The 15,098-nt window shown below is 33.5% G+C and overlaps 2 protein-coding genes across 2 annotated transcripts; one reads left to right on the forward strand and one right to left on the reverse strand.

Moving 5' to 3' along the window:
- The first annotated feature begins 8,980 nt into the window (after window positions 1-8,980).
- LOC145043565 (adenine deaminase) lies at window positions 8,981-11,472 on the forward strand. The gene is made up of 5 exons (XM_078992260.1): window positions 8,981-9,220; window positions 10,174-10,470; window positions 10,741-10,837; window positions 10,927-11,029; window positions 11,252-11,472. Exons 1-5 carry the CDS (start codon window positions 9,197-9,199, stop codon window positions 11,331-11,333), a joined length of 603 nt encoding a protein of 200 aa, XP_078848386.1. The 5' UTR covers window positions 8,981-9,196; the 3' UTR covers window positions 11,334-11,472.
- Window positions 11,473-12,276: 804 nt separating this feature from the next.
- Window positions 12,277-14,991, reverse strand: LOC145043566 (ras-related protein RABH1e-like). The gene is made up of 6 exons (XM_078992262.1): window positions 14,745-14,991; window positions 13,326-13,396; window positions 13,105-13,193; window positions 12,910-13,021; window positions 12,727-12,817; window positions 12,277-12,631 (listed from the first exon to the last, which is right to left on the reverse strand). The coding sequence occupies exons 1-6, from the start codon at window positions 14,859-14,861 to the stop codon at window positions 12,491-12,493; spliced, it is 621 nt and encodes a 206-aa protein (XP_078848388.1). The 5' UTR covers window positions 14,862-14,991; the 3' UTR covers window positions 12,277-12,490.
- Window positions 14,992-15,098: the final 107 nt, after the last annotated feature.

A 15,098-nucleotide genomic window follows, 5' to 3' on the forward strand; every position in this document is an offset into this window, starting at 1 on the left:
AGTGAGTTCCCCAAAATACCGCACATAACACATACTAGCCGGTCGACGCTATAACTTTGCGGGCCCTTGGGCCCTAACTCTGTGGACCCTCTTATCCTAGCTCCGTGAACCTTCCGGTTCTAACTCTAATATACTCTAATATACACAATACATAACTCACATAGAAATAATGTAGTGCAACACATCACATAAATAGCATAAAATAACTCTGTCACATAACTCTAATTACCACTCAAGGTAAAGTATAGTGAGAAGACTCACCTCAGATGTCTCGGTAAATCTCTGACTTGGTATAAATACGATCTAGCCTCCACCTAATCAAATAAAGTAAATACTCTCATAAATATAACTCTCGGGACTAGACTCAACCCTCTCTTGGCACCCTCAGAAGGGTAAAAGACCATTTTACCCCTTTTTGGCTCAAAGGCCCTCATTGTTGACCAAACCCTAAAAGTCAACCAAAGTCAACAGTCAAACTTTGACCCGACTCATTGAGTGCACTTGGGCAACTCGGCGAGTCTACACATGTCTACTAACTTCTTAGTCTCGTTTGGCATGTCGAGTCCCTCCCCTTGCTTGACGAGTCACTCCTGGCATGAATCGCGGGGCCACCCCAACTCAACTCGCCGAGTCTCAAGATCAACTCGGCGAGTTCCGCCTTGAACTCCAGTCCTCTAATCCATCTTTGACTCACTGAGTTATTCCCCCAACTCGGAAAGTCTACTCACTGAGTGATTTACAGGAAACCCTAACCCTACTCGTCGAGTCTGCCCTTGGACTCGGCGAGTTCATGCCATGCACAAACTCAATTGACCTCCTGAGGTCAGATCTGTTCCTTTGATCCATAGATTTGACCTTCCCAAGCCTGATAAACACGTAAAGCTCGAATCTTGACACTCATGGGACGTCTAGGAGGTTTCACTTGGTGATTTAGCCCCAAATAACATCCTAATCTCAACACCTCTATAGCTCAACATAAAGCAAGCTGAGATTAGCTCTTTAGACCACTATAGGTCCAGATCCGAAATCTCAAAGTGAATAAGGGCCATGTTCTCACAATTTCTTCCATTAAAAGACATGAAAACTCTACATCTATGGATTCCTTCAACACAATAGATAAAAGGGCGATATAGTACCTCAAAGATGAAGTCTTCAGTTCGAAATACACAGATGCACCACCTCCTTGGTCTCCTCTAAGCTAGAAACACCTCCTTCTTGCAAGAATCAACCACAAAGATCAAGAAATGGCTGCTTTCCTCTCACAATCGCTCTAGCTCTGTTAGGGTTTCTCTCTGGGGTTTGGTAGCCGCAAATGACGGACCTAAGGGCCTTTAAATAGGTCCCAAACCCAGGAAATTAGGGTTTCATTAAACAGTGTGGACTCGCCGAGTCCACTCATGGAATCGTCGAGTCCAGTCATGAACCCGGATGAGAATCCGTGAATCCGGATGTTACACCTCCAAATGCCAATTCCAAATTTACTCCACCCAGTTTTACAACAAAATGATTTGCTGCACCTCTGACCATATCATCCCCCACCCATCCATTTGGAGCCAAGAGTTAAAAAAAAAATTAAAAGAAATTGGCCCATAATCTACAACAAGGTCATGTAAAAGAATAGGGCAATGGTCAGACCATTTCTATCAAGGACCCGAACCTGTAATTGCTCAAACCGGTCATACATCTCTTCTGAGACTAAAAATCTGTCAAGTTTACTTAACTTAGCACCCACTGAATCCACCTGGGTAAATCTTTTTCATGTCCTCACATCAACTAACTCCAACTCATCAATGAAATCATTAAATGCATCCGTTGAAGTGTGACAAAAATCAGAATCATATCTTTCTGTTTCGTCTCTAACAACATTAAAATCACCAAAAATAATGTAATTACTCCCACTCCTTCGAACAAATGACTTCAGATAATCCCACATGTGTTGTTTCCCAACTAAATCTTGAGGAGCATAAACATTGACCATATAACATTGAATATTAAATGGAACCCATACTCCACCAATAATAACTAAATTATTATTACACTCCACACTATCTTTTACAAAAACATTAGGATCCCAAATAGAAAGAATCCCACCCGAACACCCACAAGCACAACTACTTGTAAAATCAAAAATGTAATTACCCCACATGCTACGAATCTTAAACACATTAACTTGAGTCATTTTGGTTCTCTTGAAGCCCCAAGAATGACATCCCATTTTCAATACACAAGGATTTAACCCAACTTCTTTTAGAGAAAGTTCGGGTGATACAAATGTTCAAAAATAAACAATTCATTGATCGACATGTATCACGCCAGTACTCAAAAAAAAATGACGAGCCTTTTTCTTATTTCCATCCATATCATACCCAAGAAGATTACCCATCTGGAAATATTGCGTCATTACAATATAAATGTTATCCACTGAAACTGGAGCACGTTTCTTAAGAAGCTTAGAAAATCCATGAGAGTTAGAAGATATAGCTTTGAAGGCCACCTTCTTAGAATGTCGATTATTATATGGATCATCTGGAGAAGAATGCCAGAAACCTGGAGGTTGAGAAGGAGAATCAACATCCTCACAATGATTATCAACCGAAGCAACAATAGGAGAAGTTGTCGGAACAGAAGCTGCAACCGGCTGTTGTTGAGAATCCACCTGGACAAGATCAACGACCTGTTGAATTGGAACAAAAACAGAAGGATGAACCGGAACATTTTCATGAGGGAATGGCAACTCACAGCCCAGCATCGGGGTGGAATTCCACCCACATCCTTAGAACATTTCCCTTGATACCACTAGTAGGAAAGAACCGGCCCATTCTGTCAACGAAACCAGCACCCCATTCACCATTCTGAATATAATCTTTCTCGCTGAAATCATCACCAATTTCTCTATCTTCTTGATTAACATGATTATCATCTCCCAAAATATTATCACCAATTCACCACAGACATCATCCGACTCATTTGAAAGCTTTGGAATATCACAATCCAATGCCTCACCATTTTCAATAATTTTTGGTTCCCAATTAAAGAGCTCACGAACACCTATATCGTACTCAATCTATTGCAGATAAAGCCTGCATATAATTATTTATATTTGGTTACCTGTATTAGACTATTTTTTTTTACTTTGAATATCGTCTACATTCATGTTGTAATTTGTATATATACTTTAATTATCTTTTAATAATATTCATCGGGAACTTTTATCACATCATCACATGGTATCAACCTAAATGTCGAACCCTAAAACAACCCTAAACCTCCTCACTGCTTTCTCTTTCTTTCTACCTATCATCTTCTTCATCTCACGATGTCTTCTTCATCTGAGAATTCTTTCTCCTTAAATACTTGCATCCATATGTTCACCATTAAATTAACCTCATCCAACTACCTCCTCTGGCGAAATCAAATTACCCCACTTCTTCTTCATTAGAAGTGCATGAATCATATCGATGGTTCTTCTACCGCCCCGACATCCACAACCCTAATCGACGACAAAGAAACTCCCAACCCATCCCATGTTGCTTGGGTCAAACTTGATCAGAAGGTTCTTCAATTCTTTAATCCTCTCTATCTGAAGAGTCCATGTCCGAAGTCTTGGTTCTCTCTTCCCCTCGTGAAGTATGGGCGGCCTTAAAGTCAGCCTATAGTCATGATTCTCCGGAGCAATCTCATAACCTTAAATATTCTTTTCGCCAACTAAAAAAGGGTACCCCTCTGTCTCTCTGAATATGCTAAGAAATTTAAATCTATTTGCGATCAACTTCAAGAAATTGGAAAAGCAATCTTTGATGATGACAAGAGCCACTGGTTCCTGTGTGGCTTGGGACCAACCTTTGAAATTTTCTTGGGCAAACCATTATATTTTCACCCGTTTTTGAGAAAAGCCCCCCCCCCCCCCCTTTTTTTTTTCTTTTTTGGCTCTGACCACAAATTAAACATAGAGTTACCACTCTAGCCCATTTCCATGGTTAACTCTATTCAATTTTTTACAAAATCAGACCTAAAAGTTTAAATTTGGTCTGTATAATTTGCAAAAATTTACACAACATGTCCAAAACTCAGTTTATGTTTTTTAACTTCTTTAATTTCATTTTTTTTTTATTTTTTAATCAAAGCAAAATTTGCTTTTATATTTTTTAATTTTTTTATCTTGTTCGTTCTTTTTTCATTTTTTCATTTTTTTATTTTGTAAATTCTTTTTTTTTTGTGTGTTTTTCGTTTTTATATTCACTTAATTTTCATATTTGTTTATATATTTTTTTCGTTTTTTCTTTATTTTCGTTTTTTTTTATTTTTTTTAGAAAACCAAAAAAAACTCAAACACCAAAAATGTATTATACTCGGCACACAAAAATGTATTAACTGAATCTGTTACTGGGGGCTGGCCATATTGAGCAGGTGTCTCTACCTCTTTGGTTTCAAAGGGCGGGGTATAGTTATCATTGAACGAAGGTGGAACGCTGTGATACCCTAGACCCTTATTCTGATTATCTTTAAATTTTAATTGTTTTTCTATTATGGATACAACTACCTCACTTAACACATCAAATTTCTTAAAGTTAAATTCAACATCTTTATAGTTAGTTTTTAATGCATCAAGTTTGACAATTAATTTGGCAATTTTTACTTGAGCCTAAGCATAATGTACACATTTATCGCTATATTCTACTTGAAATTTTCTAAAGTCGTTGGTTTTGGCCTCTAATTGATTTTTTAAGGATTTTTGGTCCTTTCTGACAGTATATCATTAATATTTAAGGTTCTAAATTTCCTCTATCAATAGCTCATGTTGATCACGATAAAGTCTAATTTTAGTTTCACAGGACTCAGAGCAGGAAATTTCATTAACCTTAGTGATTGAAGAACTCATTATTAACCAAAAAGAAAATTTACCAAAAATAGAAGTGATTGTGAAACCACGAAAAAATGCCCTTTGACTTAAAACCTCGAAAGTCAAACTTAAAAAGTCAAAGTTTAAAGTCAAACCCCAGACTTGAAAGTCAAAGATGAAAGTCAAACTTTTTGTCCAAAAAAACAACCTTAACCGAAAACAAAAGTTTCTACATTGAAAACAAGGGTTTTGGACCAAAAACGTGACTTTTGGGCCGAAAATTAAATTTTTGGACCGAAATTGTGAGGCCTCTCAACCAAATCGAGAAGGCTCGCACCGAGAACAATAGACCGAAATCGCTAGGCTTCTAATTCTGACCGAGAAGTCTCACACCGAGAACAGTATACCGAAAACTAGCGAGACCGAGAACTGCTGACTGAAAACACTGAGGATTCGGACCGAGAACGAGGCCAAGGACTTTGGAACCGAGAACCTGATGGCTGAAATCGATGTTGGCTCCGAGATTTTCTAGGTTTTGACCAAGGATCGAGGACAGTTGCCGGGATCTCGCAAATTTCGACCAAAAACACCCAAAACTTGCCAAAAACACGAGATTTCCACATTATAATGCCAAACTCGATAAACTCCAAAAATATGAAGAACACAAAGAACAATGGACAAAATTTTGTCAAAAATAAATTAAAAACACCAAGAAACTCTAAGAAAAAATCCAAGAAACTCTTAATATCTTGCTAATTCGATTGACACTGATCCAAGCTCTGATACCAATTGTAAAACCCAAAATGTCACGATGTATCAATCAGATTCACTTGATGGTGTGGAATCTCAATCAAGTGAATTAGACAAGAAGAAATATAGAACAAGAACACAATGGTTAATCTTCAATGCACACTATTATTGAATAGTCGGGTACATAAGATACTTGATTACACTTGGTTCTCTCTATTTCTCTCCCAAATCACGTTCTAAGCACATGACAGCCCCCAAAAATATCCCACTCTGATTACAAGGCTCAAATGACACTATTTATACCTAGACCTAATAACAAATACCAAGTTCAAACCCAAACAAAACAACATTAAGCCTCCCTAAAATCACATGTGATTTTAGTTCAAACAACACCAAAACATGGTGTTTTCGGTCCTAGACCGAGAACTCTAATATCTTATAAAAAGCAAAGTATAAACCACAATTTATGATCGAAAAATCTCTCCCTTGGTTTATAACTTTCTTTTCACTTAGAATAAATCATAATTTAAATATTTTAATTGTTATTTTCTTTCGGTGACAGAAAACACCCGACAAGGAATGAGGGACAACAATCAAGTACTTTTTTTCATGTTTTTTCACTAAATAAAAATAAAAGTAGGATTAACACAACACTTGCAGGCAGGGACAGACGCAACCTGTTTTAGTAGGGGTGTCCTTCGTACTTCAAGCGGATACACCTAATAAAAAAAAGAAATTTACACTACATGCCAGAAATTAAGTAGTAGCCCAGAACCCCAATGCTCCACTAAGGTTCGCCACTGCTTGCAGGTTAATAAAATATATAACTGGACTTAGTATGGGCTTTACTACTTTTATTTCTATATCATTTTCTCTCTTAAATATCATTTTTCAAGATGACGATATCGGAGGGAGCAGTAGATAAATTTTCACATTTTCCTCAAATACCATTTTTTTTTCCTATTTAACTTTCTTTTTACATCGTCCCATTTTTTTTAATTTTTTTATTTCCATACTCGAGAAACTATAATAGTGTATTGTTTTGTATTGGACGTGTTTGCAACTCCTTAATCTTTATGGGCGTTTAATGTTTATATATAGAAGATATTTTGTCGACCCCAAAATTTGGAAAACAGAAAACAAGTATTTTAATATGAGTTTGTGTGAAAATTCAATGCCACTTGCACATCTTTTGGCCAATTTTTCATTTAAAAAGGAAATTTCGATATATTGCAAAATATAAACCATATTTGCTAGATTAGTTATGCCATACGGTATACATGGTCTGGTATAATGAACTGCATCCAGAAATCTATATATATATATATATATATATATATATATATATATATATATATATATATATATATATATATATATATATATATATATGGAAAAGTGAATATACCCTTAAGGGTATATAAGCTTAGGTACCCAAACTCATCATAGTACGTCGTTTTGTTTTATATATTTATTCTAATGTTCTTCAACTTCAATCCTTAACTTTATTTACTTTCAAGATTTCATTATTATCTTCCTCTTACATCACATTTTTTTGACGAATATCAATTAGGTTATATATATTATAATATATATAGTTGAAAATGAAAATTATGTAACAGGAAATAAATGTGAAATTTATAGAAATCTTTGAGTGAAATCAAGTTAGAAATTGAGTTATAAGAACATTAGACAATTACAATGTATATATATGATACAAAACGACGTAGTATGATGAGTTTGGGTACCTAAGCTTATATACCCATAAGGGTATATTCAGTTTTCCCATATATATATATATATATATATATATATATATATATATATATATATATATATATATATATATATATATATATTAAAGGTATGTACATCACATGCACTTGATCTTTACCTTATTATAACATATTTTAGCCAAATGTACTTTTTACGAAGTATGTCTATAATTTTTATTTAGGAAATCTTCGAAAAAATAGTTCTAAAATTTTACCCTAATTTATTAAAAAAATCACAAACTAAATTTTTTTTACGAAAAAACATGAATTACCAGTAAAAATGTCGATTTGACTTTTTTTTCCCGATTTCATTACTTACTTATTTCATTAAAATTCAATTATTTTATCAGAATTTACAAATAAATCTCAAACTAAAATTTAGTGATGATTTAACCATTTTCCCGATTTCATTGCTGACTTGGACACCTAATCATAAAATTAGTTGATAAGATGGATATGATAGGTTATAAAATACTACAATTACTATAAAATTTGATATCCATACTCATTTATGATTATGTATGTTGGTCATCAATGAACCTAATAAAATGTGTGTTTCCAGGAAAAAAAACAGTAGAAAATGAGTTGATGCCTGATAAAAAGGATATATTGGGTTACATAAGTTTAGATAGATAATTTTAAACTTCTTATAAACGTAAAAATGACGAAGTTGTTAGTTTATTTAATTATTGCAGTTTTCGTTGGATGCATTTTATATTCCAAAAAATATACAATGAATTGGGATATCAAGTTTTATGGTAAACATAACATGATATAATTCAACAGATCCATCTCATCAACTCACTTAATAACTAGACATCTAGATCAGCAATGAAATCAATAAAATATATGTTAAATGGAAAAAATGGTTAAATCATCACTAAATTTTTGTTTGGGATTTATTCGTAAATTATGATGAAATAACGGGACTTTAATGAAACCAGATAAGATGAAATTAGGAAACCGGGGAAAAAAATGATCAAATCGTCATTTTTACTGGTAATTCATGTAGTTTCATAAACAAATTTTAGTTTGGAACTTTTTTTGTAAATTATGTTAAAATTTTAATACCTTTTCAAAGATTTTCCTTTTTATTTTAAGCAATATACCATAATTTATCTTATAATAAATCTAAAAACATACTGATATTTTGTATAAAGTTTAAAGGGTAATTAAGTAATCTAATCAAATATTTTATTGAAAAACGATGATATTAAGCAATTATAAATATATTTTTTAGTTAAGTAGAGAGATTTTAAAAAAATTGAAGAAAATAAACTCAGAAAATATAAACAGTAGTCCGAAATGAATTATTTACGAAAAAATAGTTATTTTTCAAAAAAACTGAAAAATATTATTTTTAAAGAAAAACTCATTTATACCAGTTGGATTATTCAATTTCCCAAATATAAAAAGATCTAACTACATTGCCTAAAATAAACAAAAATTAGGACACATTGTGTAAAATATAATATGTTGTCCAACCCTATATGGGAGACGTTCACGAGGTTGTTTTCATTGTTCTTTTTTCTTTTTTCCCTTTTGTCAGGTTAAAAAGGAAAGAGAAATGTTTGTCGTCTTCATCAATGGGTGGTGTTAATACAGGTCCGTTGCCAGTTATTATACTATTTATTTAATCTCTCTCTCTCTCTCTCTCTCTCTCTCTCTCTCTCTCTCTCTCTCTCTCTCCCCATTGAGACCAACAAATCCTTCAAAATGCTCACATCAACACATCACCACCACCTCCAAATCTCCCCTCTGTTGGTTCTGGTTTCGCCTCATCTCTAGCTCCACCGCATTCTCAAACTTCACGCTGCAAAACTTCAATTCAATGGCGGTCGGTACTACTGAAGAGGTATTTTGAGTTTCTCACCCCTGCATTTCGCTTTAATCGCTGATTATACTCATCATTTCTCTTCTTGCTTTCAAATTACGCAACAGTTTTTGTGTTTTCGTTTTATATGTGTTCGGATTGACTTCAGTTCCGTTGAATCGACCTCTGTTTGATTTTATATTCCTAATTTTAACTTTATCGGTTCCATCTCGAGTTTTCCCCCAAAATGTATCGGAATGCGTGTCAGTTGGGGGAAATTCAAAGTAGGGATCTATTCGACTTTTTTTTTGATCTGTTTTCACTTATTACAGTTTAGATTTAGTAATGCAATCGATCTATACTGTAATGCTATGAGTTTTGGTGGATGATTGTGATTTCCTAGGGTTTGGAATTGAATCTCACTTTCACATTTTCGTCCAATCGGCTTCTAGGACCACAATCCGCCTCAATTTCTTTTCTGATCCTATTGACATTTCTTTCTAATAATTAATATTCTGACAGGAGACAATAGCTGGCTCCACATTAGTGTCAGCTGGAGCCCTTTCAACATCTCTTAATAAACACTTAGAAAAAAAAAAAAGTTACTTTGACTACTAGTAACATTTCTAAAATACCTTTCTATAATTAGAAAGTTCTCCAACTTGTACAGTGATAGCACCATTAGATTGAGATGACAAAGATGGAAAGCTAGAGAAGTTTAGTTTGAAAATTTCTAATTTGATGAGACATGTCTCCATCTTTGTGTATACCAATATAAATGTAATGTGCATATAGATGAACTTCATTGGTCCTAAAAGAGAACATTAATACTATCTGGTCCAACAAAAAGTATTCTTGATTCAGTACATGTAGACTTATAGACTGTAGTTATTAAATTATCATTAGTCTCCATTCTTTTGGTTTTAATACCATTAATGCTTTCTGTACTTTTTATTCATTCATTTGTCTCTTATAAGTTTCTTTACATGATGTAGGGATGTGATAGTTTTAGTGTTGTAGTATTATCTGATGAAGGAGGCAACACAGTAGTTGAATGTGAAGTGCCAAAAGATCTGTTGAATCCTGTTGCAGAGGTTCGGATTCCATTAAAGAGCCAGCTGTCACTTGATGCACGTTTGAGCAATCAAAGCTACATTAACATGATGGTTGAAAATGCAGTTGCATATTCAACATGCACTGTAGATGTTGATATTGAAAAAGGGAAATCAGAGACTCAAAGCAATGAAGAAACTCTTGTTCTTGCTAATTTGAAGAATGAGGAAGTTTTGACTGTGAGTTGATAACTTAATTTCATATTTTTTAGGTGATTTGAAGAATGAAGAAAGAAATCACCATTTTATCGATCTAGCAACTGAGTTGTTATAATAATCATAAAAAAAAAAAAAAAAAAGTAATAGTGCAGTGGGTAAATTGATAAAATGATGAAAGTAGTACATTATGCTTTTCTCTACTTTTCAATAAATTAATAAAAGTACAAATGCTTTTTTGCTTTTTTATTTTTATTCTTGATTCCAGTTTACCTAACAATGGCATCTTTGCAGAAATCACTGCAGAAACAGATCAGCTTTGACATGGGAGGTAAATACATGCAGTTGTTGATGAATCACAGCCTCATGCTATCAAAGTTCTCTACTCGTGGTACTTGATCATTTTCTTTTTTTTTTTTTTTTTTTTTTGGATAAATGATTGCTTTGTGTTTGTGGTGTACTTATTTGTTATTTTAACAGATAAGGGTGCAACCGAGAAGCTTCTAGATGCTCCCAGATCAAGGAAATATAAACGTGCTGCCTCTTTTAATTCAAGAAAAGTCGTTCTCTTGTTCTCAGTCTTGTAAGTTCTCAACTTATCTTGCTTTTACACTTTCGATTTCAATAAGACAAAAATAGCCCTAGAAAGCTTGTCCAATCCAATTATATCTGAATAGAAGCTTTCTAGGGTTGTTTTTGGTGATGGGGATGAAAGAGGGCATTTATGTCTTTTTATACATGGTATCATCCACTAAAATGTGTAATTTGCCTTTTGGTTTTATTATTATATATATATATAATACAGGTCGAGTTTGGGAACGATGATACTGATATATCTGACATTGAGAGTTAGACAGTTTGGTGATGCCTCTATTCATTCAGAGTGAATTTACATTTACCACCCTGCACTTTGTAAGTTGGCGTTTCTTTGCATCCGGAGACGATTTCTTTGCAAATTCAGGAAACATAACTTTTTTAGGAAACCGAGCTGAGGAGGAGCCTTGGTGCAGTTTGGGGATGAATTCTTTCCACTTTTAGGAGTTTCTTTTTGTTTAAATGTTTAGCTAGTAGCAGCATATTCTACTTTGATATGTATATAACTTTAGAGAAAACGTTGTTGAAATTTGGTAGTTGATGATCTTTTCTTTTTGGTAATATGCTATTTTGATTGTTGGTTGATAACAATTTTAATGGGGATTCCTAACGACTTTCTAAAAATTGGAATGACTAACCAAATTTTTTGGACAAAACAAGTTGTATTGTATTTGATGTGTATATGTGAAATAGTGGCTCATGACAATCAGAAAATCTTTAGACAAATTGGTCTTTGTGGTTAGTCTAAACCAGAACCAGTTGGTTGATGAAAACTATAAAAACTGATTTGTTTTTATCCTTTTTTCAATTTATTTGGATTTTTTTTTTCTTTTATATTATTTTATTTCATATTCTGTTAACTATTCTAATTAAGAAAAAATTTGTGTGGTCCCCACTTGTCAACCAAACCTCTTTTTTTTTTTTTTTCTCTTTGGCGTAACTTACACGTCTAAACGTAAAAATAATATTTTAAAAAACAGAAAATAAATTTCCAGTTTTCGGTTAACCATCCGTAACAAAAAACATGAAAATCGTTGACCAAACCAAAAAAAGTAAAAAATATTTGTTCAGTTAATCGGAAAATCATTACAGTTTTTAGGTTCGGTTTTCGGATATTTTGAACACCACTATAGTCATGTAACTTTGTCTAAGATTTACAATATTTTTGTCTTACCTAAAAAGGTAAAAACAAAGTGGGGCCGAAAATATCTCATGTAACAAATAGAGCTACCAAAATGGAAGAAGAGAGTAGAACATAGAGATTAGAAAACCTAAAAAATAAGTATACCGAAGATAGATACAAACACCATATCTTCTTACTTTAATATAAAGGATGTCACTCGCTAACAAGAAACCAAAACTATCAACAAATTAAGTTACGAATAATCAAAATCCAATTCTGTCTGTCTGTCTGTCTGCTTTCTATTGATCGAAAGTGAGTTGAGTCTTTCTAACATGCGCAGCCTTCACCTTGGTCTGAATGGGAAGCATTACCAGAAGACTTCAAATTGACATCAACCATATCTTCTTGTTTTGTGGATGACATCGTATCCATTCCTGGTAAAGCAGCAGCAATCTTCCGGAATAATGGCTACACAATAAGACATACATTTTTCTCATCTTTTTCCATTAAGTCAAAAGGAAACACCATACATATAACCAAAAGGTAAGGGATTTTGATTAAACCTTGATGTTGAATCCAGCTTTTGCACTTGTTTCTATAAACATAACTCCAAATTCACGAGCTTTTCCATCTCCTTCTTCAATTGAAACTTGCCTAAAAAGCCATGGAGATAAATAATTCTTGACTTTTACAAATTTTCAATCACTTTCTTTTCAAAGATTTATGTTAATAGTTGTCTATTGAACCTTTTGTCAACAAGATCTGTTTTGTTGCCAACAAGGACTATGATGACATTAGTGCCTCGCTCAGTACGTACTTCTTCTATCCATTTTGCAGTGTTCAAGAATGATTGTCGATCTGCAAAAAATATATATATTTTTTTTACAAAACACAAAACAAAAAACCGACAATTTTTGAAAAAATAAAAATAAATTACTCACTAGCAACATCATAGACAATGACTGCAACTGATGAATCTCTTATATAACTTGGAATTAGACTCCTAAATCTCTCCTGTCCAGCAGTATCCCTGAAATGTCAACACCAAAATCCACATCAACTACTTTTTTATTTATTAATCCTGTAAGCTCTTTCTATATAATATTATATATTATTTTTGATTTAATAAAGAAAACCATAAGCAACAAACATGAAAACTTACCAAAGCTGTAACCGAACTGTTCTATCTTCAAGGTACATTGTTTTCGACAAGAAATCAATACCAATGGTAGCCTGCAGTTTATAATTATAAACAAAAAAACAATGTGATTTTACTTTATTTAATAACACTAAAAAACACAAAGATTATAAAGTTAAACATGATAGAAAACCAATGAGACATGACTGGAAAAGATTATGAAATAGCTTCTCTTTAATCTTTATGTATGCAATTGTGAATTTGTATATCATTAGTCCTGTTACTGATGATTAATAAGTTATACATATATGTAAAAAGATATATGGTAGAATGAGAAAAACAATTACTTAGGGCTTTCACAAACAAATAATATTAGATGTATTAATATATATATCAACATAGACTTGTATGTATGTGTATATATATACATTAAAACCAGCATTAAGGAGATTGCTTTAAAGTTTCTTTTGTTTTGACTCGGTCTGTGATCATCAAATGTAACATGATTCTGTGACCTTCACTAAAATAAAATTTACCAGTCAGAAAAATATTTATTCTAATAAGTTTTCTGAAAAAAGATTTTGTTAACCATTAGTCAAATGCGTAAAATACCCCATATTGAAAATATGGAGAATATCAGGAAAAAAAATGTGGTATTGACTTTAATTTCCCATTTAAGTTCATCAGGTGGATGAAAATCAATATCACAATGACATTCATGATGAAGGAAATGATTGAACTAGGTAAAAAGCTTACCAAACAAAAAGAAACTTGCCAATAAACATCCAAAATCCCACAAAAAAATGATGGAATTTCACAGATTGAAAAAATGAACAGGTACAAAAAAACTCAAGCTAAAAGTCTGTGGAACAGAAATCTCTTATCCACTTCTCTTGTTGTATGCAGAATTGGTCCCAAACATCAATGTTCTTTCAGTCTTATTTTGAAGGTTCAGACACACAAATCCTTTACAGGAACCACATGGACAAGAAATTCTCTTAAAAGCTCACTGATCCTATAATGAAACAACACAAACCACGATTCTTGATCTAATAGAGAATACTAGGCATTCAAATCTAAAGGAAGTCACTAACAACTCCAGACACCCAAAAAGAGGTTAGTTTATACGAATAAGTTAGACGATTACTAATAACAGTTCAAAAAATCGGGTAACTAATGATCACTATAAAACGAGACCATGATAACAAGGGCACCTCTTCCTCATGCAAAGGTCAAAGCTTTACGCCTCTTATTGATCAAAATAACTAAGATAAGAACAGCGAATTCATGCAAGACCTAGATAAAATCGCATGGTTTCATTGCTCTAACATCGATCAGACGTCAATTGCGTCCGAATACCCCGATCCAGTAATCAGACTTCAATCGCATACGGATCATGAATGAATCGATAGAAAAAACGAAGAAAAGCCGGTGGAATTATACCTGATAGGTGGTATCGAATTTGTCATACATGAATCTGGTAATGATGCTGGTTTTGCCGACGGATTGATCGCCCAAAAATACCAGTTTGTATTTGGCAAGAGGTGACACCACCGACATTATTGAGCAGTTCCGGGGGCTCTCTCTCGGCGATCAGATCTAAATCTGTAGAATGTTGAAGAGAGAGAGAGAATAGAGAGAAATTCGGAGGAGAGAGAAAGGGGAGAAATCAAGGAAGGCTGGGTTTAATTTTTCAATCGGGTTACATATATACGACATGGAGAAGAAACCGCCAACTTGACCCAAGACTCTATCACTTTAGAGCATTCTTTCTTTCTGAGTTTGATTTGATTGGGT

Source organism: Lactuca saligna, chromosome 4, assembly GCF_052625555.1.
Source record: "Lactuca saligna cultivar CGN05327 chromosome 4, ASM5262555v1, whole genome shotgun sequence".
In the NCBI taxonomy this organism is placed as follows: Eukaryota; Viridiplantae; Streptophyta; class Magnoliopsida; order Asterales; family Asteraceae; genus Lactuca; species Lactuca saligna.